General features: G+C 37.0%; 2 protein-coding genes across 2 annotated transcripts; one reads left to right on the top strand and one right to left on the bottom strand.

The window, feature by feature from the left end:
• Window positions 1-9,122: 9,122 nt before the first annotated feature.
• gdf7 (growth differentiation factor 7) lies at window positions 9,123-14,699 on the bottom strand. Its single transcript, XM_055172336.2, has 2 exons — window positions 13,604-14,699; window positions 9,123-11,403 (listed from the first exon to the last, which is right to left on the bottom strand). The coding sequence occupies exons 1-2, from the start codon at window positions 13,920-13,922 to the stop codon at window positions 10,451-10,453; spliced, it is 1,272 nt and encodes a 423-aa protein (XP_055028311.2). The 5' UTR covers window positions 13,923-14,699; the 3' UTR covers window positions 9,123-10,450.
• A 4,120-nt stretch (window positions 14,700-18,819) lies between these two features.
• Window positions 18,820-26,557, top strand: tpp1 (tripeptidyl peptidase I). The gene is made up of 13 exons (XM_073869684.1): window positions 18,820-18,973; window positions 19,301-19,369; window positions 19,471-19,615; window positions 19,697-19,842; window positions 20,489-20,610; window positions 20,708-20,880; window positions 20,976-21,174; window positions 22,227-22,415; window positions 22,528-22,600; window positions 22,716-22,836; window positions 24,472-24,630; window positions 24,750-24,875; window positions 25,676-26,557. The coding sequence occupies exons 1-13, from the start codon at window positions 18,906-18,908 to the stop codon at window positions 25,811-25,813; spliced, it is 1,728 nt and encodes a 575-aa protein (XP_073725785.1). The 5' UTR covers window positions 18,820-18,905; the 3' UTR covers window positions 25,814-26,557.

Genomic DNA, 26,557 nt, shown 5'->3' with positions numbered 1-26,557 from the left:
GCAAACAGTGCTGCATCCCATCCCACGAGCTTCTCTCAGGGGGTATTGAACATGTTTTGCAGGTTGTGCAACTCCCCCGCAGTGGCCCATCTTTGCTATTGATTCCGTTTAAGCGAATCAAGTCTGTTTACGCAGTATTTGCATTTAAATCTCAGCATTTTTCTGAAGAAATCAGACGAAATATACATACTAATATACAATCAAACTGCATATGTGTCTATTAAGGTTTATAATAATAATGTACTGTACTTGCACATTATTGAAACTAGTGGCTTTTGTAGTTTACATTTCCTTGGTACTTGTTTATATTTCTTTGGTGTGTGATAGTTTTATAATTAAGTTCTGACAAATATTGGCAGGCTGACTCCTAGTTTTGGAAAAGCTTTGCAAAATAGCAAATGCTCAAATGTTTGGAAATGGCACTGACTTCATTTCGCTGCAGTTCAAACTGTGAAAATCAAACTGTTTTTATGTAAGGATGCTGTAGATTTTACCTTGCATTTGCTGTGTTATTTTCAGTAAACACAAAAATATATTCGCAGCTGTATTTGAAGAGTTTGGTTCCAAAACACAATTAATCCATTTTGACAAATTTGGGTAAAAACGTGTTTTCTAAACCAAGAAAGTGACAAGATGAAAACCACTATTTTCTTTTACAAACTTTCACATAGCATCTTTATGTTATAAAAAAAACCATATAATATTCAAATCCATAATTTGATTTTCAGAGATTTGTTATAAAAATGAATAATTTTTTTCTCAAAATGCTATAAATCTATTGAATCATAAATATATAAATGTGCCTTCATCTTTGCCATGTTATATTCATTTAGTTGACTAGTGGTATACACTGATTGCTGTTGTCATCCTTGAGACGTCGTCGCTGAACGTTTTTGACCGCGATCAGCTGTAAAATGTTTTGGTCCTGCTCGATTTTCGTTGGCTTCGCGTAAAATAAAAGTTTTTATAAGATGTGTTAGCACGAGAGAGCTTGATGCTGTCGGGGGAACAAGCAACCGGCATTTCCGTCTCGTGAGTGCTTCTCACGTAAATTATTAGATGTTGATGGCTTACGTTTCTTTCTCGTCACGGAAAACCACCACAGGTTAAGCAATGCCATTAAAGTATTATTTTGTTTTTGTTTGTTTGTTGATCACGAAGTACAAGATGAGGAAAACTAGAATTTTGTGTACTCAACGCGCCACCATTGTTTGTTTACAATGCGTGGAATGGTGCGCTGTAATTTGTGGAGCGGATTTATTGCGTTCAGTAGAAAATGAGGAGTGGCGTTTGTCACGTTTTGGGAAAAAAGGGACAAAAGATGACACAATAACACGGCGGATATTGTATTTTGCGTAAAATTAATAATTTGCATTTAAATACTGACCTATTATTATAATACTGATTTTGGCAGTAACTCATTTTTTTTACTTTTATGAGGTTACTGCATATGCTCAAAGCTAACTGACATAAGCAAAAAGGCACACTCCATTAGCTATACATTTAATCTCATTGATGTCCAGGACAAACAATTAAAATATTACAATACTGAGTTTTGGAACCAAACTCTTCATTTGGTCATTATTATTCATGCATCTGGCAGATGCTTTTATCCAAACAACATGCAGTTCATTTTAATGTATACATTTTTATTAGTATCTGTGCTCCCTGGGATCAAACCCACAACCTTTTGCACCGCTAACACAATGCTTTACCACCAGTGTTGGGGAAAGTTACTTTTGAAAGTAATGCATTACAATATTAAGTTACTCCCCAAAAAAGTAACTAATTGCGTTAATTAGTTACTTCTCATGGAAAGTAATGCTTATGTTACTTTTAAGTTACTTTTGCATTACCTTTTCTTACTTGGCTGAGGCTTGATCTCTTTCAGGCTTTGGAGGTGTTTTTAAGACAGAGAAGTTGTGCATTCAGAAACTGCATATTTCCGTAGCAAAAATGTCAAGCCTGTCATCTTCATTTCAAATCTATCGATTTTTCTGTGTTTTCCCCTACATCTATTCATGTAAATTCAAAGGACCAGAGTCAATGATTCTTCTCATACCATGGTTACGACAAACATCGCTTTGGTGCCTATTTTTAAGACATATGACAGTTTAGGTGTGCGGTTCACAGAAAAATAATCAACACCCATGGAACATTTCTCAACCAATCAGAATAAAGCATTCAACAGGCCCATTGTATAAGTTCAGTTTAATGCAGTACATTATTTTTTTATTAATTTAACTGAAAAGTAACTTGCATTACTTTTTTTAAAAAGTAACTCAAATATGAATGTGTACATGTATAAAGTAATGTGTTACTTTACTCGTTACTTCTGAAAAGTAATATTATTACGTAATGCAAGTTACTTGTAATGCGTTACCCCCAAGCATGCCGCACAAGCCCTGAAAAGTCTCGATTGCCCCCCAGTGACTGGTCCCAGTATAGGTCATAAACCCTGCCTCCCCATGATATTCTTTGGTACTTGAGACCAACTAAACAATTTAATTACACTTCAATTATCTTTTTTCCAAAGATGGTTTCTGTCATTTACTGTAGCTTTTATCACGCTGATGTAAATTCAAGTGTTTGTTTTTAAATTTAAGTTTGTTTTTAGTTAGTTATTTAATGTTATAAAAACGGTGGTGTCACGTCATGATTGACAGCTGTGACATGCGCATTCTACGAGAGGAGGGCCGGGTCTTGATTTCGCGGCTTTACTTCCTGCTCACTACTGCGCAGGACTGGTCCCGAAATCGCTACTGCGCAGACTCAAGACCCAAGATGTCAGCGCCGTATTGGGACACTAGCGGCTTTACTTTTCACCAATGGAAGAGAGTGAACGGGCGGCGTCCATCTTTTTTTACAGTCTATGGTTACCCCAACACTGTTTACCACATATGTATGACATATGACATATACTTGCCGCTGAAAATACTACAAATGCTACTAAAAAAGTATTCAGTTTTCGAAATAATAAGTTAATGACCGAGTATTTTTACGAATTTAAAACTCTTATTGTATTTTAATATGTTGACATTAACAGGATTCATCCTAAACTGGTTGTATTTTCCCAAAATCCAAAGAAACTATTTGGATGACAGCACTAAACCCGGGCTCATCTCATCCTCCATCCTGAGCTGTCTTTCAAGGTTTTCTCCTAAATTAAGTTTTATTCGGGCCAATAGTATAGCTCTCAGGGAAAGACACTGGACGGATGTCAAAATCTGAACGCTTCGGTGCTTTTTTTGGTCTTGAATGCGATTCTGCAACATGATTCAATAAAGAAGAAACAAGCTGTTTAAAAAGATCCCTCTTAAAGAAAAATCATATCCCCTCTTGTCACAGCCTCCAGGCAGTCGTTCAAATATTTGGGGGTCGGCGTTAAATTAAAATCACCCCTAAAAAATGTGTACTTGGTGAGGGGCCACCGACTGTCCGTAATAATTGTTTGATATAGTGCGTTTTACCACGGTATCTGTAGACTCAACAAAGGAAATATTAGTAACTTCAGAAAAGTCGAGAATAGATTAACAGGCAGCATAAACGTCTTTGCAATAAGTTATTTCTTTTACTCCTCTTTAAATATTGGAGGAATTGTAATAAAAGTGACTGATGGTCTATCTCATCCATTTGCTCTTACAGCATAACCTTCCCTGGACATGTGCATAATGGTAGGGCACAAAGTCATTACATTTTAAAAACCTCCACAGGGAGTCTGAACACACATTAGTGTTTCCCGGAGGTCAGCACACAATGGTGTACGGCTCCCCGCCAGCACTGGACAATACCTTACCCCTATCAGTTGTGTGAAATTTAAGGATCACCTGGAATGCTCGCTGGCAAAAAAATGAGACAAAATACAAACCCAATAATAATTCTGGAACCGTGGGTGAGTCAGACAGTCACCGAGGGTTCATTTTCATGTGGATGTCTGGAAAAGACGATTTGCTGTAGGAGTCATTTTCCATCGATTTTTAATCCATTAATATCGACATTAAGTTATTGCATTATCTAATATAAACTAAGAACTAATAAGAATTACCTATTCAGCATTTATTAAAGGGATAGTTCACCCAAAAATGAAAATTTTTACTAATTTTCTCACTCTCATGTTGTTACAAACCTGTATAAATTTCTTTGGTCTAATGAACACAAAGAAAGATGTTTTGAGGAATGTTTGTTACCAAACCATTAATTTCTTTTTTTCCTACTATAAAAGTGAATGGGGCTACGAAATTTCGTAGAAATTAGTGTTATTTGCAGCTGGTTGCCGGTAACTTACTGTAGATTTAAATGTATGTTATTTACTGGCAACAATTTGTTCAAAATTAAATGAACATTAGACATTTACAAGTCTTTGTCTTTATGGAGTAAAACTACACTGTAAAAAAATTCGTAGAAATTACAATGTTATTGCTGCTGGGTTGCCGGTAATTTACCGTAGATTTAAATTTATGTTATTTACTGGCAAGAGTTTGTTCAAAATTAAATAAATTAAAAAAAATAACAAAACAATAACAGCCTCATACAAAGCATTCTGGGAACCAGAAATCATCATCAATCTTTTTCATTTTTTTGCTTCAGATTTTGTTTCCCAGAATGTTTTGCTTGATGTTGTTTTTTAGTTTTACTCTGTAAAGACAAAGACTTGTAAATGTTAAATGTTCATTTAACTTTGAACAAAATGTTGCCAGTACATAACATAAATTTAAATCTACAGTAAGTTACCGGCAACCCAGCTGCAATAACACTGTAATTTTTACGGATTTTTTACAGTGTAAAATAACAGCATGATGCAAAGCATTCTGGGAACCAGAAATCATCATCAACCTTTTTCTGTTTTTTGCTTCAGATTTTGTTTCCCAGAATGCTTTGTTGATGCTATTATTTTAGTTTTACTCTGTAAAGACAAAGACTTATGTTTAATGTTCATTTAACTTTAAACAAAATGTTGCCAGAAAATAACATGAATTTAGATCTGTGGGGAGTTGCCGGCGGCCGGCTGCAAGTAACACTGTAGTTTCTACAGATTTTTTTTACAGTGGTCAGAATTTTCATTTTTGGGTGAACTATCCGTTTAATCTTAATTCATGTTAATTTCATTATTTACTAATACATTTTTAAAATCAAACGTAACTTACATGAACAATTGTATTGACATTGACTAACATTAACAAAGATTAATAAATGCTTAAAACTGTAAAAGTAAAAGTTGGATGTACTTAAACTTGAAAAATATTTTTTTCAACGAACATTTTCTCACTTTAAGTGAAAAATTTAAGGTGAAAATGTATAAAAAAATCACTTGGTAACAACTACAAAATTTTATTTAAAGTGAAATATTAAAAAATACCAATTTAAGTGCATTTATTAATCCAACTTTCACTTTTACAATGTATAATGCTCATTGTTAGTTTATATTTGCTAATGCATTTACTTACACTGTAAAACATTTCTGTAGAAATTACAGTATTACTGGGTATTACTGGCAACTAGCTGCCACACTGTAAAAAAAATCCATAGAAATTGCAGTGTTATTGCAGCTGGGTTTGCCGGTAACTTACCGTAGATTTAAATTTATGTTATTTACTGGCAACATTTTGTTCAAAGTTAAATGAACATTAAACATTTACAAGTCTTTGTATTTACAGAGTAAAACTAAAAAACAGCATCAATCAAAACATTCTGGGAAACAAAATCTGAAGCAAAAAACAAAAAAAAGGTTGATGATGATTTCTGGTTCCCAGAATGCTTTGTATGAGGCTGTTATTGTATAGTTTTATTCTGTAAAGATAAAGACTGGTTAATATTTCAAATGTATTTAACCCTGAACAAACTCTTGCCAGCAAATAACACGAATCCAAATCCACGGTAAATTACCGGCAACCCAGCTGCAATAACATTGTAATTTCTACTGAATTTTTGTACAGTGACATACTGTAGATTTTACATTTATGTTATTTACTGGCAAAAGTTTGTTGAATATGAAACATTTTCAGTCTTTATCTTCTACAGTAAGTTACTAGCAACCAGCTGCATAATTACAGCTAATTTTTTACAATGCATGTTAACAAATACAACCTTATTGTAAAGTGTTACCATAAATTCTACAAAAAAAACCCGCAAATATAAATAAAGGATGCTAAATACTCATAATCAAATTTATATTTTTGCTTTTTATATATTTTTACATATACTAATAAACAATATCTCCAACAAGAAAGCAATATATTGCTGTTTACATATAATTTACAATTGAATTATGTACACTTCCTCATCTGACAGTATACATACACACATACACAGTGCATTAACAAAAAGACATCGATGACAATAACGCAATAAGACAATATTCTCGGTTTGTTCCCTTATTTTGGCAGCACGATAAATACACACAAATGCACATTAAATTAAGAAGAGCACTTGGGCATGTGTACAATAATTTACACTTACATTTTAAGCCTTTGTTCTAATATAAATCAGTCACGGCTTTATTGTTCCATCTTATCCGTTTTCATTTTTGGAGCAAAATATATTGTATGTTTTATCAGTTTAGATACAGTAAATTAAAACAGATGTTGTTGAATGTAAAAAAGTGAACACTGATCAGCATGTATATTCAAGGGGTGCCAAACCCCTCTACTGAACCATGACAATCCTGCAGGCTTTGCATTTATTATTTGGCACGCAAATTCACTAAATGTCCCCTAAGGCTCGAATAGTGAGACACAACTGTTGTAACTCGAGCAGCGCTTAAGCTGATAACCTCCAGACCTCAAAACAACTAAAAGGTCAACGGCACTATTCAGACCTCTTCGTCCCCCTGAATGAAGTCTATGATGGCGTCCTGTAATGTTATTATCTCCCACGGCTAGGTGCGGTTAAATAAATGATCGTATCAACAACGAATATAAGAAAAGGCTGCTTATAATATAAATCAAACTGTTTGGAGAAACTGCCTCGAGAGGAATTCGATTAAAGAGCAAGCGCATAAGGTTGGAAAAGTTTACGATGAAAGTAGATAGAGAGCTTCAGTGAAATATCGCCTAAACTGTGCCAAATCAAATTCATTTGTTTTCAAACGTTTATAATAGATGAGGAAGATCCAGTCCCATTTCTTTGTGCTTTGTCTTACTTTGTCTACATCTTTTCAAACAGTCTAATACAGACCCACAGGGTTCAGAAGACATTTTTGCCTCAAAACAAAAGGGAATGGCGGCTTTAGGAGGCATGCGCAGTATACGTTACAATAAAAAAAACTATGCATATAATTTATTTTAATATTTTGTGCAAAATACTGAAACACAAATATTATACGAGTAATCTCAACAGGGATTCGAGAAACACCGTGAGGGATACGTCAACTGTTTTTGACCCAATTGTTCACATGTAACTCATTTCGGTGAAAGCATCCGCAGATGATCCACATGCTTATTCACCAAATCAACAGTCACGACAATTTCGTACCAAAAAACCACACAGGAAGTTTCTGATTTTTTGTCATCACTTCATCTCTATTGCATTGAGTATTAGATATGTAACTTTCATAATGCCACCATAGACAATATGCTTACTCGTAATCTTCATAGGGTGAGACTCAACTTGGTTGAATAGAAAAAAAACAATTGCTGTTATGAATTAAAGATCTGCTTTGTATTTCTTTATAGAGGAAGCGTATAAAATGTTAAGCAGACAAATCTTTCTGCTTTGACACTTGGACACTGCACCAAGCAAAAAAAGGTCACATTTGACCAATAAATGGGGAAACATATTGAATCGTATTACTGAAGTGGCCTTCTTGAGGGTAGATGTTAAAAAACTATTTTGTCCAAGATGTGCCATGCACCATCGTTACTTTTCTTATTAATAGCCTGATGCAGTTGAGGTAAAAGTGAAATAGCAAATACTGTAAAAAAAATAGTTGGTTCGACTTAAAAACGTAAGTTTTACACAATGTTTTGAGTTAACTAATGTTTTAAAGGATTAGTCTATTTTCTTAAAAAAACCCATCTAATTTTCTCACCACCATGTCATCCAAAATGTCGAAGTCTCCCTGTTCAGTCAAAAAAATTAATTATGTTCTTTGAGGAAAACATTCCAGGACTCCCCTCATTCCAACGGACTCCAATGGACCCCAACACTTAACAGCCTCAACGCAGCTTTAAATTCCAGTTTAAAAGGACTCTAAAAGATCTCAAACGAGGCATAAGGGTCCTATCTAGCAAAACGACTGTCATTCTTGGCAAGAAAAACACAAAATATGCAATCTAAACCACAACTTCTCGTCTATCTCCGGTCATGTGACGCACCAGCGCGACCCCGCGCAATACGCCATCACGTCAAAAAGTCACGGATGACGTATCGAAACTACGCACCAGTGCTTACAAGTCAGTTTATTGTTTAAAATGGTCCACAAATGTGCGTTTCATATATGTAACACGTGACCTTTCGACGTCATTACGCAATTACGCGAGATCACGCTGGCTCGTCACACAGCCGGAGGAAGAAGAGAAGTTGTGGTTTAAAAGTGCAAATTTTTATTTTTCTTTCCAAAAATGACAATCGTTCGCTAGATAGGACCCTTATGACTCGTTTGAGATTGTTTGAGATTGTTTTGAAGCTGCGTTGAAACTGTTAAGTGTTGGGGTCCACTAAAGTCCATCAAAATGAGAAAAATCCTGGAACGTTTTCCTCAAAAAACACAATTTCTTCTCGACTGAACAAAGAAAGACACCAACATCCCGGATGACATGGTGGCGAGCAAACTATCTGGATTTTTTTTTTTTTAAGAAAACTGACTGATCCTTTAAGTTGAATTAGCTCAAACTTTAAAGGCAACCAGGTAACTCAGTTTTTAAAGTTGAACCAACAAATCTTTTTTTACAGTGTTGCTTTTAAATTTAAGGTCATATTAAATCCATATTATAAAATTTTTTAATGCTATCTATAATTTCAATAACATTAACATCTGAAAAAATATATTTTCAGTTCAAAAAAAAAATTTTTTTCTCTTTGTGAATGTACATGAACGTTGAAAGTGGGTCTTTGTGAAGCCAAATGACAACAATCATTTTGATTTTGGCTCTAAAACGTCTCTCGCAGAATAAGGTCAGAGGTCGCACAATGCAATGATCTCATTTATCTTGCACACATTGCACATACCTTGTATTATACAGCATACTAAGCCAACATCAGGTGTCATTAAGACAAGTAAAAAAGTCTATTTCCCCTCCCTATAAAATAGCTTTAAAGTTAAATTACATAATGATATACTAAACAATCTCTTAAAGGCTGGGTGCATGATATCTGAAAGCCAATGTTAAAATTTAAAATCACCTAAACAAACACGCCCCTACCCCAATAGAATCTGAACCTTTTTTTTGATAGACCCGCCCCACACATACGCAACCCAGATGTTGGTTAGCAGACACGCCCCTTACTGCTGATTGGCTACAAGAGTGTTTTTCAAAAATCATGCACCTGGCATTTAAGGTTTATTTCATATTCTTCTGGGCTCGCCGAATGCTATACGCTGGAAAGCGCTGCCAGATTTTAACTCTTGAGAGCATTAGGTGTTGGTGGGTTATCTTGATATAAAATTCTGTCACGTTCAATAAATCATCAAATGTCTCTCTTGACTCTGAAGGGGAAACCATATTGTGTATTTATAAAGTAAGAATGGAGCTAAACTCCACTCAAAGTCACATTTGATTAAGGCAACAAGATTTTTTGCTTCCTTCAGAGGCACTAACAAATCCATGTCCAGACAGCAGACGACTCGGGGCCAGAACTGCACCAAATCCGTGCCAAAATCGGCAGCTCCGGTGCGGATCCAATTCGGATCCGGCCCGCAGTCTGGTGCTCTCTGGGTAAGAGCTTTGTCATTTTAATTATAGACTGACTTTTTATGCAAAACACCACTGTGGTTATGTATTAAGGTGTGTCCTGTAGCTCAATTGGTAGAGAGTTGCATTAGCAGCACAGACGGTCATGGGTTTGATCCCAGAGATTCAGTATGCTGATAAAAATGTATACCTTGTAATACACGCTAAGTTGCTTTGGATAAAAGCGCCTGCCAGATGCGTAAATGTATTAAACTTGTGTGCCACTGCTGACAAATTGCAGGTCTAAACTGTGGCAGTGTTGTACGAATCCTTTAACACTTAATTTACATTAACAGAATATAATTTTATTTTAGTTAAGGAGTTGTTTATTTGGTGTTGTAAGGAAATTTTGGCTCTAGTGAAGAGCCATTCGGACACACACGTGCCCCGGTTCGCCTTATTGTCTGTCTTATCGCCATTTGAACATTCACACATTTGTTGACACACCTTTACACACAGATAGGCATTCTGAGACCGTCTTGCCCAAAATGCCGTGCTTGGCCTCATCATACGAGGCGGCTCTTGGATAAAGTCCAGGGGTAGTTCACCCCTTACTCACATTGCTACCTGCACCCGCAGCTCTCCACCACCATGTCCTCGTACTGTTTGTAAACAACGTTATTTCCAGAGTCGATGTACAGGATGCTAATCGGACTGAGTTTGGAAGGTACGCAACAGCTAGGAGGCGTGGACTCCGGATCCATAGAGTTCATAAGCGTCTGGATGATGGCGTGGTTGGTCGGCTCCAAATGTGAACGCAGCGGAAAGTCGCACAAGCCCTCGCAGTGATACGCTTCGTAATCCAGCGGTGCGATAATCCAGTCATCCCAACCCAGTTCCTTGAAGTTCACGTGAAGAGGTTTCCTGCTGCACCGCGTTCTCCTCCTTCCACTTCCCTTTCCGCCCCCACTACCGCTTGGACCTGCTCCACCAGAACGTCCCGGTAGCGTCATCCTTCTCCTCCTTCGATGTCTGGGGTGACCCTCCTTTATACCGTGGACCGGAAACGTATGACTTTTCATAACCCTGATCTTCTCACGGATCTCCCTGAAAAGGTTCTCCTTCCTACGCGCCCGGGAAAAAGTCACCAGCAAGGCCCTTTCGTTGGTTTGCCGATCCTTGTGGCCGAGACCCAGAAGTGAGGGACGCACCGCTATGTTATTTGTTTCAGAAACAACGGCTACGCTAAAGCACAAATGCCTGCCGCCTTCTGTTTTCCTGTGCAACCTGAGGTGCGCTTTCACAATCTCACCAACGTCAAACACATCCCACGTGGCTGAAGTGCTATCTAGGAGATCAATGGTCCTGGAGGTAAGGAGCAGAGGATGCTCAGATCCCAAACCGGAGCAGGTGTGGAGGAGTAATCGATATATGTTCCCACCATTGGAAAGTAAACTTAAGACGTCAGATGGACGCCTCCTCAGAACCCGTAGCTCCACCTCCATCAATTCATCTCCTCGTGACAGACCAGACAGATCAAATGTGTACTGCTGGTGCAACTTCAGAGATGGATCATCTAAAGGGAAATTGCAACAAAAAAGGATCAGACTGATGCATATGTACCTGATATGTAAAGAGCAAATGCATATGTGACCCTGTCTGTGAAATCCAGGCTAGTTTCTTATTGATTCCAATCTTTGACATGATTTTACTCAAATATAGTCAATATTAGAGATATCAACAAGCAGAGTCACAAATTTACACTTATTTAAACTATTTAATAAATATTAAAAATATACATATTTGAAAACAGAACATGTCTCATGTCCACTTACAAGGGCACTCACAGATTCATACAAACACTTGGCAATGACACACATCCTCAAAATTGAATCCTTGATCTCCCCCAGTCCTGAATATTTGGTTACATCTTTGGTCTAACCAAAGAAGTTAAAAAAAGCCATATATTAATTGTCAGTACATCTACTCAATGACAATTTACATTTAGGGCCCTGAATGATTTCTCCTAACGCGAGGTGTAGCACTCTCGCGGAGACCAGGTGGAGAGCATTTGGCTGAGCCGATGGATTGCCTCGGCCCTTGGCAGCATCTGCTAATTACACTGATGAGAAATGAGAAGTAGGTTTGGCAGGACGTTGGGAATGTTCGGCACTTCGAGACCCACCCCATGCTAAGCTTCATGTCCACAAGAATTGAAGTAGTAAACTGTAAAGGTGGGTAATTATATTAGGTAACATTTCAAGGGATTGTGAACCTCAGCATTCTGCGGCCACCTTGCACTTGATTTGGCCTCATAATCGCTCCAGGGATCAAAATCTCAGATAACATTTGAGGTTTAAATGCAACATGTTTCCGTCTCCTTTCTTTTGTCTAAAGAAATTGGTTTAAAGCACACAGCTAATAGCCGCCGTCCTGTCCATGCCTTTGCTAAGAAAGACAAAAATTTGCACTGAAGAGTGCCAAACAAGCTTCCGTGCAGACATCCAACCCGGAGTACCACGCAACTCGATACAGAGACCACAGTTTCATGGGTTAAACATGAAGAGGATTCTTTCAATATGAGCTGGCTGTACAAAATCCCAAGGCCAGATCGGGACATATCACATTGACTGTATAGTCTGAGAAAGATCTTAAGAATAATGGTAATTGCAAACAGTTTGGGCACATGCTGGATTTACCTGCCATGTGGTGCATGAAGGTAAAAAACATTCGAAAGATATTTTTATTTAATAAAATTTCAAGACTTCACTTTAAGTAACATCTCCAGTTTTAAGGCTAAGAATCCATTCAAATCATCATAACCCTTAGTGCATGTGCCATCTGATCACTTTTTATATTTCCAAGGCTGTGCACGCGGAAGCCCTGTCAGTGTATGAATGTCACAGCGACTCTTGTAAGTTCACCAGTCTATATGTTATGCTCCAAAAGGTATTTATTTAACGCATATACCCGGGGTTTGTCTGGGTTTTTTTTGGGGTTGGGCGGTGAACTGACAGAGTGCATTTTGCAAATTCTGTATATTACGTGACAATCTTTAAGCATGAGTTTTACATTAAAATGTTTCTCTATCTTTATCAGCAACACCTGGTCAGGGGAGCGCATGCTCTGTTTTACAGACTTTAGCTCAAGGTGCTGCTGAAGTTTATTTGTCACAGATGTTCGGAATATGAGACATTTGACTTCATATTTCTCGTGCGGAATTTTGCGCGTATTGAAAATCGAATAAAATATTAATAATTTCCAAACAAACACTAAAATTTATTTTTATGCATGCTAATAAAATATGCAGTGTTTACCTGTTCATAAGAATAAATAAGAATCACGTGTAATCAATGCGCATTTACTGCGCATTTTCAATTTAATTCGTGTACACACAAAATTACGCATTTTTGCAAATGCCCTCAGTTATGCACGAAACATTATTATTACAAAATTATGATAATTTGGGATGCATGTGTAGTCACATTAAACAGACTTACATAATAATTGTTAATATTAGTAAATTTCGTTTTATAATTAAATATATTCCAAGATCTTAAGATCAATCAAGTGTGAGCTGTCAAAAGAGCTAACACATGATATAACGTGATGTGCAGCATGTGAACTGTGCCATTTATTTCAATTTATTTGTTTAGGTGCCAGAATCAAAATTATAAGTGATCAAGAAGCTATGAAAATCCATACCGACGCCCATTAGACATCCATCATATACAACCTAACTCTCTCTCTCTCATTGCCAGATCAATATCACCCACCTTGCCCCAGGTCCACGAAGCTGGTGACCGTATTGGCATATCTTCTGGTGCGCGTTAGGCTGCTGTTATTTCCTCGTCTGTCCAGTTCAGATAGAGTCCTGTACAGAGAGATCATGTAAGATGGGACATGAACAGATGTTGAGTCGTTCCGGGAGATTGCGCTGCTTTCCCCTGGACCGCGCGCATCCAGATGTGAGCGGAGTCCGTTATCAGGCGCGCCGGAGGGGTACTGCACCGATCCAAGCACCACTGCCTCCAGGATATTTCCAAAGCAAAAGGAAAACCATAGGAAGGGAGCGGCAGTCTTCTTGGGAGTCATTTTCAGTGGTCTCTGGCCGAAAGTGGCAAAGTTGGATGGATTTGATGACTTTGGAAACTCCCCTTTGCTCTTTAGATAGTGTTAATATCTTGAATGTGAGTAACACTGGCTCGTGGGAATGAGCGTGCAAACTGCGCCCCCAACGGCAACAAGATACACCCTCAAGTTTTAACATTTGTTAGGACTGTTCGACAGCACACACTGTAAAAATTATGTGATTAGTAAGTCATGACAAAAATGTTTTTTTTTAAATCATTTTACCTCATAAATATATTTTAACCAATTTAAGTTTTTTATATCAATTATAACAATTTAGCACGTATTGTATTTTCTTTTTTAAAGCAGCAACTTAAGTTTGAATAAGGGGGATTTTTTTATCTAGTGCAGCTATGTAAATTTTATACTGTAAATATTTAAATCTATAATAAAATATATATGCTTATAATAATCAATAATAGATATTCAAATTAAATGATTTTTATTCTGATTTGGTGAGGTTTATAAATTCTTACTGCCTTTCATTAAGACATTATGACGAATTATTTGTTTCCAAGTAAGAAGAATAATCTTATGAATATCCCACTGAAGTCTTGGAGCTCATTAAGGTAAACATTTCTGAAATTGTTGCATTTCATGCAGCATCATTTGCGCAACGTCCCTCATTTATCGCTACCGCACTGCCCTCTAGTGTTGAGATGACGCGCACCCTACATAATGACAATGAGTAATGTCTATGCGTACAAAGCAATAAAATCATGTGATTTTATTTGGTGCAAATACTAAAATCTTCTTTCACTACGCCGAAGTAGTATTCCATCTTGCTTATTGTTATTTACATGTATACGTATTCTATATATAATTTTGGTAGATGTTATACTAAACAACAACAATGCATTCCTATACTTTAAATCAAACCCCCTGCAAATTGCAATGTTTTTATTTTACTTACTCATTTTTATAAAAAATATATATTTTTTGTTTTAAGAGTGGTAATCTTATGAAAACTATGCATTAACACAGATGTGACTACGGGAACTATGTTGTGACAAAAAAATTAAAACATTGTTACAGTGCATTAAAAACCAACGTCAGTCTCAATCTGTAATGTTAGCTAAACTCAAAGTTTTTTTTATTATTATTATTGAACAAAATTGAAACATTACAATCAACACATCAACAATTAGTTAGGAATAACATTATAAGGAAAGGAAAAGAACAAAAATAACAACAACAACAAAAAAGAATTATAATGGCTCATATCAGACAAAAGAAAAAGTATAAATTTAAAAGAAGGTGAGGACATTGTAAAATTTAAGAGAAATCACAAATTAAAAAAATTGTAATATTGTAATTCGTGCAAATTTTGCTTGTTTTGATTGCTTTCTTGTTGAGAGAAAATAAAAATGTTTTTAAATACTGTTTTAAACTACTAAACCCAACGTTGACGATAGTATTCTATTTAACACATTTGACAATTTTTTTAAAATGCTTTGTAATGTACATTTAAATGAATAAATATTACTACTATTATTCAAATATAAAAATCTAATCTCATAAAAATTAAAAATATAATTTTGTTTCGGGGCACTGGGGGGCCAATGACATTTTTGGGGGCGCGACTGCTGACGATGTAACGTCAGGATGACGTCATAAACCACCCTGAAGGTCTTTACACACCGGGACGTTTTTCGTGCGCGTTTATCGTCGACGTTTAACGTCACGTTTTTCTGCTTTCACACCCAAACGATTTTTACTGGCGCTGAGCCGAATGAGGTGCAATTTCACTCCCTGGACACTAGATGGCGCCTAATACAAACCAGATATATGCCGGTACACGGGGCGGCGCTGCGAGACGTTATGCGTCTGTTCTGACACTCACTTGTCACACAGAAGAAGAGAGCCACTCGCGTGTAGTCACCATTCATAAATATACGATTTTTGGTTAACGGGCAAACAAACAAACATGGCTCTTGAATATATAATCTTTGTACAAACAATATCTCCGTGAACTTGAATACATTTTTAAATGAAATCTATTTGATTCGATTCTTTTATCATTAGTTAATATATCAGCATCTCCAGATAAAATTAACTACTTTTGATAGAACACGTTATATCAAAATTAAAACTCTTTCACAAAATATAAGGTAATGGGTGATCCGATGTGTGTACTTTTAACAAATCTTTTACAAGCATTTTCTTTGTTAACAATTTTCTCAAATTTCCTGCCAAATGTATTGTATTTTGTGATTTGGCTAAAGATTTAAGTTCTCATTTTAACCAATATACTCGTTTTATAGAGGTTGGGTGGGTAGAACAAGGAACCACCATTTTTGTTGTGCCCAAAGATTTTAATACTCCTGCAAATTGGTAAGTGTTGCCTATAGATATAATGATGCAATAATTAGGTATGTAGTTATTACAATAAAAGGTCAACAATACTGATGTACAAATATATGCATAGTGCCAAAATGTCACGTTATTTACAATTAGTTTTTTTAATCAAACATTTATTTTTGTGAATGAACTGCAGTTTGCATTAACAATCAGAGACATGACAGTTTAAATTAAATAAAACAGGATTCAGAAATGTTGGTCCACTCCAGAAAAGTCACAATGACTGTAGTGCAACTGAACGGTAGTGCAAATCAACATTTAGAAATTAGACATTTTCAAATGTATTTCTTAAATGTATAAACACTTAAAATACATAAGTAAAATGGTATATAATAAACATTAATTTGTGTGAACAAGAACTGGCAGAGCTGTAGAGCAAACAAGTCACAATGATAGAAGTCTAAGTGAACTGTAGTGCAAATAAACATATCTATGAAATGTACATGTTCAACTGTATTTCTTGAATGTATAAACATTAAAAAAATAACTAAATAAAATGGTATATAATAAACATCTATAGGTGTGACTCAAAACTGGCAGAGCGCTCCTTCTGTGCTCTTCTTTCTCTCTTCTGTGCTTCGCTTTTAATTTTTTCCCTGTAGCATCTTTTGATAAGAGGTACATCTCCAGAGGTTCGTCTCGGACTGTTTTCTTTTGTTAAGATTGGACCTTGTCACGGCTGGTGCTGGATGATCCTGAAGACGTGCTTGCTGGGGCCTCCTCACTTTTCCTCACATCATTTTAGCAGAAATATTGCTGTGAACACTGTAAAGATAAATTTAGTTTTCATCAGAAACAATCTTTCACACTGAGGGCCATGCCACGATATCCATGAGGTCAATATTTGATTACAAATGTAATTTAGATTCATGGTATTTTATCTGGCTGAACAAATGCAGCAGATGTTACCTAAACACAGAACACAAATTAACCTCCTAAAACGCCACCTTTGGTTTGGCTTGCATTTTAGATTTCTCCAAGCTATTTGGGGTTAGGAAGAAGCAATGAATATAATAACCAAATATTTTTCTTTGAACATGAAGCAGTGTAATTGTCCACGTTTGTGTACAACAGGTTCCAGTTACACACAATGAAATACTAGGCTATGGTGCAAACAACAAAACATGTGATATCACGGTGTACAGGGAACATGCCATGGTATGAAGTGTTCAATGTCAGTGCATTACATATCGTAATGTAATGCACCAATAATACTTTTTTATTACTTGCACAGTTATAATGTAGATTTGCACTACTGGTCTGTTCAATACACTACTGGACTGTCTATTTCATACTCCCTTTTCATTTGCACTGCTGGACTACTTGAATTGCATCGTTTGCACCCCTGTGTACTGAATATTAGAATAACTATTCACAATAACTTAAGCCATTGCACTCTTAACTGACTACAATACAAATTCATTCATGCACTACTTAAATATTAATTTCACTACTGTTCTGTTTAGTTTATTATGTACATATCCATTTGTACATTTCTTATGTTCATAGTACCACCCATACATAGTAGCCTAAGTGTTTATATCGTATTACATAATCCTGCACCTATGCAATTATTATTGATACCCTGCACTTTTTATACTGCTTTTGCACTTCTGGTTAGACCTTAACTGCATTTCGTTGTCTTGTGCTTGTGTAATGACAAAAAAGTTTAATCTAATCATATGGCCCACACAGCTATGTATTGTAATGTTCTAATGTATATATGTTACCTTCGAAATTCAGTCGATGATGTGAGGAACTCCGACACCTTCATAAACCTCCACAGCCTCGATGCATCTTCTTTGTGTGTTTACCTGTTCCACGTGCTCCGCAAGACCATTTTGTGCTTGAGCGCCACCAAGTCGTGTTTTACTGGAACTTCAGCAGCGCCAGGCACGTGAACAAAAGCGCCAATCTCATTGGTCGGCCAACTTTTAACGCGCCGCGTCAAACCAAAAAAACGCGTCCGAGGCGTTTTTCTGAAAATGACGCTTTTGCGCGTCGCGCTTTTCGCGTGGGTGTGCGCACTCACATTGGCGCTCGTTCTTGAGTCACGAGACGTTGGGCGTCGACGATGGACGCGCCCGAGGAACGTCCCGGTGTGTAAAGACCTTTACGAAAATGTACCTACAAAATTTACTACAGTTAAAAAAAACATGGTTACTGAAGTAAAATCAATACACCAAAAAAAAAAAAAACATGGTTACTACACTTTTACCACAAAAAAACCCCGTAAAGGATCGGATTGACGTCCAGAAATGAAAAAGCTCTAAACATATCTTAATAAACTTTTACAAAAAAAAATTGTAATTATTATTCAATTAGCCATTTTGCAATATTATAGGTTATCTGTTTTTTGTAAACCGTAAATTATTGTCTGTTTTGATTTTTATATTCATATTCAATGCTCCGTTAATCTTCCATATCCTTTGTTATATATTTGCATTCTCGGATGTAAATAACATTTTTTGAATGATCGAGTTTACAAACAAATGTTTTTCACTTGCGCTCTCGTCCTACAGAAGAAACTTCCTCCTCGTGCGCAATAAAACATCAGCTGATACTCACGTGACCGTCACATGACTGATGCATTCAGATCGATTCCATTGCTGTTTGTTTTCTTCACATATTAAGTTACGCGCGAACACTATGCGGTAAGTAATTTGCTTTACCTGGTTTTATATTTCTGTAGTTATAGATCATATAAATAATAGTCGTTTTGCAAAAACTCCGTATCTGTCTGCGTGTACGGTTCATCTCACGAGGTCATGGTCGGAATACGGCTGTGAAAATGCTGTACATTGTTAAGATCCTCCTTGACTTCAGACTTGTTTGTGTACGATTGATTATGCTGGAGTTTTAAAACAGCAAAAAATACAGTTAAAGTCTTTCCTTTTTTTAAATAGACTAACTTAAATGTCATCAAACCTGCAAGGCCAGTATATCTTAAAGTGACAGTGTGTTTTTAATTCACCTTACAGGCTTGTTTTTGTCCTGAGCTTCATTTGGCTGGTCAGTGGGAAGCTGCTGGAGTCAGATCAAGATGTTTCGTAAGGCACCTGACACGATTTAAAAACTATGCTTTCAGCAGTTTTTCCCATGTGGTTTTACACCTGAAATTTGCTGTAAAACATATCTGATTCCTTTTTTCCGTTCCCAAGGACTGGATCCTTGTTGAACGGGTCAAACCTTTGGAAGAGGTGGAGCTCACATTTGCACTGAAGCAGCAAAATGTTGGCCATTTGAAGGGGTTACTGAAACTAGTGTCAGACCCAGATTCAAAACAATATGGGAATGTCATTCTTCTCATTTCGCTTCTCATTTAATGATCCAAATGTTACAGAACTGCTGACGTTCGCTTTCATGTTTTAGGGAAGTTTTTGAGCTTAAAAGAAGTGGCTGCACTTTTACGGCCTTCGCAACTGACCGAGAAAGTCGTGCAGAATTGGCTTCGGAGTTATGGGGTCGAAAACTGTCACACGGTTGTAACTCGGGACTTTCTTCAATGTGCAATGACTGTCCAGTAAGCACAATTTCACTTGATTCACATTAAAGCTATAATATGTACGATTTTTGTAATAAAATATCCAGAATCCACTTTCACAGTGTGACATATTTAATCCAGTAGTCTAATCCAGTGGCGGCTCGTGACTGCTCATCCGAGGGGCGCTAATTCAAAATAAGTGTTCGGAGTGTCGTGTGTTGCTTGCGTTTTCAAAAAATGTGTTTGTTGCATCATGTGAACCATGTCCATCATGTGTTTTGTCAAAATAAGTGCCTGCTGCACACGCGTTAAAACCGTTTATGATAAAAGAGACGCTCACGTTCACAAAATGCACACGAGACACTTCCTTAACAGTAAACTCTGATTACGCATGAGATTATGCGAGTATCTGGCAAACGCATAAACCCTTTAGACGCGTCTGCAGCAGGCACTTATTTTGACAAGACACGTGATGCACACAGGATCTCTTGATGTGCAGAACACATATTTTGAAAAAGGAACCACACACATGACGGGCAACATACATGTTGTGGCGAACTTAGCATCGAGCGCCCTCAAAAAAGAAGTCACCGGCTGCCACTTGTCTAATCCCTGTCTGGGAAACCGCCCCTTAAAGTATTATGTCATATATAATTTTGTCTCTTTTTCTATCTGTTTATCTCAGGGTGGCTGAAGCGTTACTCCCAGGTGCCAAATTTCACCGCTACAAGAGAGGTGCTCGCACACTGTTGAGATCAACCTCCCTATACTCCGTTCATGAAGATGTGCATCAGCATCTAGACTTCGGTAAGCATCGTTGTCCTCATGCCATTCATTCATGTAATTTTTTATGCTATTTAACACAACCTTAGCATTAAAGCCTGTCATTTTCCTGTATTTTTAGTGGGTGGAGTTCATCGTTTTCCACCACGAGGAAGGGATTTCAGTAAAAGCTTAGAAGAAAAACCATCAGCATGGTATCACTTGGGTGTCACACCTTCAGTTATTAGAAGCCGCTATAACCTTACATCAAAAGATGTGGGCACTGCTTCAAACAACAGTCAAGCAGTAGCACAAGTATGAATGAATTGTTTGAGATGTCAGAAAGTTCTGGAATGTACAGTATGGTTGTGCTAAATGTCTCCACTAACTTCAAACTTCATATTGGTTAGTTTTTGGAGCAGTACTATCACCCTGCAGACTTGTCTGAGTTTATGAGTCTGTTTGCTGGAGGATTTCCGCACGTGTCAGAAGTCGAGCGGGTCGTGGGTACTCAGGGCGGCGGTAAGGCCGGCATTGAGGCTAGTTTGGATGTGGAGTACATCATGAGCAGTGGAGCCAACATTTCTACATGGGTCTTCACCAATCCAGGTATTTCTTCTTATACTTGAGCTGGGTCACATTTAGGTTAAAGGATTAGTCCATTTTCTTAAAAGAAAAATCCAGATAATTTACTCACCACCATGTCATCCAAAATGGTGATGTCTTTCTTTGTTCAGTCGAGAAGAAATTATGTTTTTTGAGGAAAACATTGCAGGATTTTTCTAATTTTAATGGACTTTAATAGACACCAACATTTAATACAACTCAACACTTAACAGTTTTTTTCAACAGAGTTTCAAAGGACTATAAACAATCCCAAACGAGGCATAAGGGTCTTATCTAGCAAAACGATTGTCATTTTTGACAATAAAAATGACAAATATACACTTTTAAAGCACAACTTCTCGTCTAGATCCGGTCGTGATGCGCTAGCGTGACCCGACGCAATACGTCATCACGTCAAGAGGTCACAGAGGACGAACGCGACACTCCGCCCCATTGTTTACATTTGTTGAGAAAGAGGACCGTTCCTACGTTGTTGTATGTCAACTGATACTAATTAATGTCTTTGTGGCAGTTTATTGTTTACGATGGTCCGCAAATGTGCGTTTTATATATGTAACACGTGACCTCCCTACGTCACTACACATTTAAGTTAGGTCGCGCTGGACTGGACCTAGAAGAAAAGTTGTGGTTTAAAAGTACATATTTTTTATTTTTCTTGTCAAAAATGACAATCGTTTCGCTAGATAAGACCCTTATGCCTCGTTTGGCATCGTGTATAGTCCTTTGAAACTCTGTTGAAAAAAACTTAAGTGTTGAGTTGTATTAAATGTTGGGCTCTATTAAAGTCCATTAAAATTAGAAAAATCCTGCAATGTTTTCCTCAAAAAACATAATTTCTTCTCGACTGAACAAAGAAAGACATCAACATTTTGGATGACATGGTGGTGAGTAAATTATCTGGATTTTTCTTTTAAGAAAATGGACTAATCCTTTAAGCTCAAGACTGAATCATTCAGAGACATCCGTTCTGAATAATAGATTTGGTCAATGTGGATCTGTACAAGTAACAATCATAACTGTGCTCTCCGTCTTAGGACGTCATGAGACCCAGGAGCCTTTTCTTCAGTGGATGGTGCTCCTCAGCAACATGTCCGCCGTACCTTGGGTCCACACCATCAGCTATGGGGATGATGAAGACAGTCTTTCTGTTGCCTATATGGACCGCATAAATGTTGAGTTCATGAAGGCAGGCCTCAGAGGGATCTCCATGCTCTTTGCTTCTGGTATGAAAAGCACCTTTGTATGTAGACTTAATATTTAATATAAAACATTGTCTGCACATGCATGATCTCAGGGACAACTGTATGCTCACATTGATCTCTTTGTGCATTGCAGGGGACAGTGGAGCTGGTTGTTGGCATCTAACAAAAGAAAGAAATACCTTTAGGCCTAGTTTTCCTGCATCCAGGTAGATGTTGTACAACTAATTTGTATTAGTGTGCATACAATATCAGTTACTTGGATTATCAAATATTGTTTGTAATGTATTAAATTAATCTAGTCTTTTTTTCTCTTTACTTAAGTCCCTATGTGACCACCGTGGGTGGGACATCTTTCAAGAATCCGTTTAAAGTCACCTATGAGGTCACAGATTACATCAGTGGCGGTGGCTTTAGTAACGTGTTTGCGATGGCAGATTATCAGGTAAGTCTGTAGTCTTAAAGGGACTTTTTTTGAAAATATGGTCATTTTCCAGTTCCCTATAGTTGAACGTTGGAGTTTTGCTGTTTTGGAGTCCATTCGGCTGATCTCCGGGTCTGGCGGTACCACTTTTGGAATAGCTTAGCATGGTCCATTGAATCTGATTAGACCATTAGCATCGCGCTCAAAAATAACCAGAGTTTCGATATTTTTCCAATTTAAAACTTGACTCTTCTGTAGTTACATCGTGTACTAAGACTGTCAGAAAATTAAAGTTGCGATTTTCTAGGCAGATATGGCAAAGAACTATACTCTCATTCTGGTGTAATAATCAAGGACTTTGCTGCCGTAACATGGCGCAGCAGGCGCAACGATATTACGTAGTGCCCACAGGGCTCCAGACTAACTTTTTTTACTAGGAGCACAGTGGCCCCTAACTGAAAATTTTATGGGCGCAACCAGAAAATTTAGGGGCACACACTGTAAATCAACATGCTATCCAAATATTCAGATTTCTACTAATTTCCACTGTATTACTAATAAATACTTTAATGATGAATCCAGAAAGTACAATGTGCTGTTTTCCAATTCAGAGTCACATCACAAAAAAAGGTTAAATTTACTGGTCGCACATGTGCAACTGGATGTAAAATTCAGTGGCACACTCTCAAATTTTGGTGGCAAAATGCCCCCATTTGGTGGCAGTCTGGAGCCCTGGCCCAAAAATAGTCCTGTGCTATTGAAAGATACTAAGGGGACTATTTTCGGCTGCTGCATAATATCATTGCGCCTCCTGCAGCCATGTTACAGCAGCAAAGTCCTTGATTATTACGCCAGAATGAGAGTATAGTTCCTAGCCATATCTGCCTAGAAAATCACAACTTTTAATTTTCCGTCGGTCTTAGTACACAATGTAACTACAGAAGAGTCAAGTTTTAAATAGGAAAAATATCAAAACTCTTTGGTTATTTTTGAGCGCGATGCTAATGGTCTAATCAGATTCAATGGATTATGCTATGCTAACAGTGGTACCGCCAGACCCGGAGATCAGCTGAATGGATTCCAAAACTGTAAAAATCAAGTGTTTAACTCTAGGGAAGCTGAAAAATGAGCATATTTAAAAAAAAAGTGGAGTGTCCCTTTAAGGCCAAAGTCTAGTCCCATTTTTATGCATACACGAGGGTCTGCGTACAGTGTGCGTGACGCAACTTTCGTTGTCAGAAGAGTGCGCATGTATTGTAAGCGCACCGTCAAATTTTTCAAACCCGCGTACATTGTACACGTAGGTCGCGCATGCACCTACAGGAGAATGTATTATGTAACGTATTTTTTTGCAATGTGCATGCATCGAACATCTGTGTACACATATGAGTCAAATAAACTATACTTTGCCAGGCTGTGCATCTGACCGTGCACGTACGTTCGCATGCATTAAAAAACAAATTACACCCGGGGCTATAGAATGTGTTCAGACGTAAAGTCTTTTCATACCTAGCTGTGATTAATTTGTTGTGAGAGCAAACCGCCTTTGTTTGATAAACACACATTTTCAGATTTTCGGCTGCAATTTTTTTTACATGATCTCTGTTGGGAAGGCTGTTACAAATAAGGCTATTGTTTGAATTTGTTTCATTGTAGGCTGATGCGGTTGGGAAGTATCTGAAAAGTGCTCAGCCTCTTCCACCACAATCGTATTTTAACACCAGCGGACGAGCTTATCCAGACCTAGCAGCACTCTCTGACAATTACTGGGTTGTGACCAATCGCGTGCCCGTCCCATGGGTTTCTGGAACTTCTGTAAATAAATATGCAGATAACAATATTTTGCTTATTGCACTCGTAATATTTAATGAAATTATTTGATTTTGTTTTATAAGATTGACCAATAATAAAATAATCTTGATTTGTTTTTCAAGGCTTCAACTCCGGTGGTAGGGGGAATTCTTTCTCTCATAAATGACCAACGCTTCCTAAAGGGTCTGCCCTCTTTAGGATTCCTCAACCCTCGCCTTTACAAATTGCAAGGCAAAGGCCTTTATGATGTAAGTGTGAATAAACATTTTCCTGCAATCTGAGGGTGCAAAAAATGAAAATATTGAGAAAATTGCCTTTAAATTTGTCCAATGAAGTCCTTGGAAACACATATTACTAATGATAAATATTTTTTTTACAAAAATATCTTCATGATCTTTAATTAAAATCCTATTAATTGTTTGGCATAAAAATTGACCCATACAATGTATTTTTGGCTTTTGTTTCAAATATACCCGTGCTACTTATAACTGGTTTTGTGGTCCATGTTGGTGCAACCGTTTAGTTTAACTGCCCTAGTGGTAGCAGTAGTAGTAGGTAAAGGAAAACACCAGTTTTTCAATATTTTACTATGTTCTTACCTCAACTTAGATGAATTAATTTACCTAACTTTTTTTAATGCGTGCACTTTTCATTTTTGTACAGCGCTTACAGTGTTAGCATTTAGCCTAGCCCCATTCATTCCTTTGGCCCCAAACAAAAGTTTTATTTTGTGCCACTATACTTACTCATGTAACTACTCATGTAACAGTCTTTAAATAGGGAAAACATTGAAGTGTTTGGTGGCTTCTAAATTCATCCCTGTTTAGATCCTAAGGAATGAATGGGGCTAGGCAAAATGCTAACACATTCGAGAAGCGCTGTACAAAGATTAGAAGTGAATACATTAAAGAAAGATTTATATGTATTAATTCATTCAAGTTGAGGTAAGAACATAGAATATTTTTTTAAATATTAAAAAACTGGTGTTTTCCTTTAACAAAAATCCTAACAAATAGCTCACTATCCTGTTTTTGACATCTGTCCTTAGGTAACTGAGGGATGTCACCTAAGTTGTCTGGATGATAAAGTTGAAGGAAAGGGTTTCTGTGCCTCCACTTCATGGGATCCAGTAACAGGATGGGGAACACCCAACTACCCTGTTCTTCTGCAAGCTCTGTTGGATTGATCCACTGCCTTTTTAATCAAACTGCAAGCGAAAATTACACCAATCTTACTTAAAAAAACTTTAGCAGATATCTTAGTTTTGTTACATAGTAGAATAATCTCGATTTCATAGATCTTTGTGAATAATCAAGTCATTTTCAATCTTTGGTTGATTTCATCCATACAGTATATAGTCTTTCTACTCTTTTTATTTTTACAAACTATTCCTGTCACTTATTTCAGATGAGTTTGGTTTTGAGTAAGGTATTGATGATTTCTGGTGCAGACCACAGTCTACTGTTTCACAGTCAACAACATAATTACGAGCAACAAATACTCATATAGGCTATCTATGAATTTGATCTTAACTACCCAGTTTTCAGAAGACTGACCTGATCAATTCAACTAAAGTGCAATATTTTCTATTGTTTGCTCTTAGAAAATTAATGAAAACAGATCTCTTTATCATAAACTTTAGATTTAGGTGTCAAGGTTTAAATGTAGCATATAAGCCAGACAAATAATTCAAGTTGATAGCTACAAAAACCAATGCCTTTTTTAGTTTTTGGGTTGATTTCCTCAGGGATTGAAATGTTGAATGGCCTGTACTATAACTTGATTGTTGATATGACAGAATTGTTTTTCTACTGAGGTGCACTGAATGTTTTTGAAAGATGCGTTTTTTTCTCTAAAAAGGTACATGAATATTTTTAAGATCAATGTTTCTTTTTTTTTTAGTTTGGAAGAAATAAAGTTTTATTTTGAA

Source organism: Misgurnus anguillicaudatus, chromosome 7 (genome assembly GCF_027580225.2).
Source record: "Misgurnus anguillicaudatus chromosome 7, ASM2758022v2, whole genome shotgun sequence".
In the NCBI taxonomy this organism is placed as follows: Eukaryota; Metazoa; Chordata; class Actinopteri; order Cypriniformes; family Cobitidae; genus Misgurnus; species Misgurnus anguillicaudatus.
This window is presented reverse-complemented; position numbering and strand designations above follow the sequence as displayed.

Coding starts and splice junctions, on each gene's coding strand:
- gdf7 (XM_055172336.2), bottom strand. CDS start 13,922: ATGACTCCCAAGAAGACTGCCGCTCCCTTCCTATGGTTTTCCTTTTGC. Junction 11,404..13,603: donor CTTCGTGGACCTGGGGCAAG/GTGGGTGATATT, acceptor ATTTCCCTTTAG/ATGATCCATCTCTGAAGTTG.
- tpp1 (XM_073869684.1), top strand. CDS start 18,906: ATGCATTCAGATCGATTCCATTGCTGTTTGTTTTCTTCACATATTAAG. Junction 22,601..22,715: donor CCTAGTTTTCCTGCATCCAG/GTAGATGTTGTA, acceptor TCTTTACTTAAG/TCCCTATGTGACCACCGTGG. Junction 22,837..24,471: donor TTGCGATGGCAGATTATCAG/GTAAGTCTGTAG, acceptor GTTTCATTGTAG/GCTGATGCGGTTGGGAAGTA.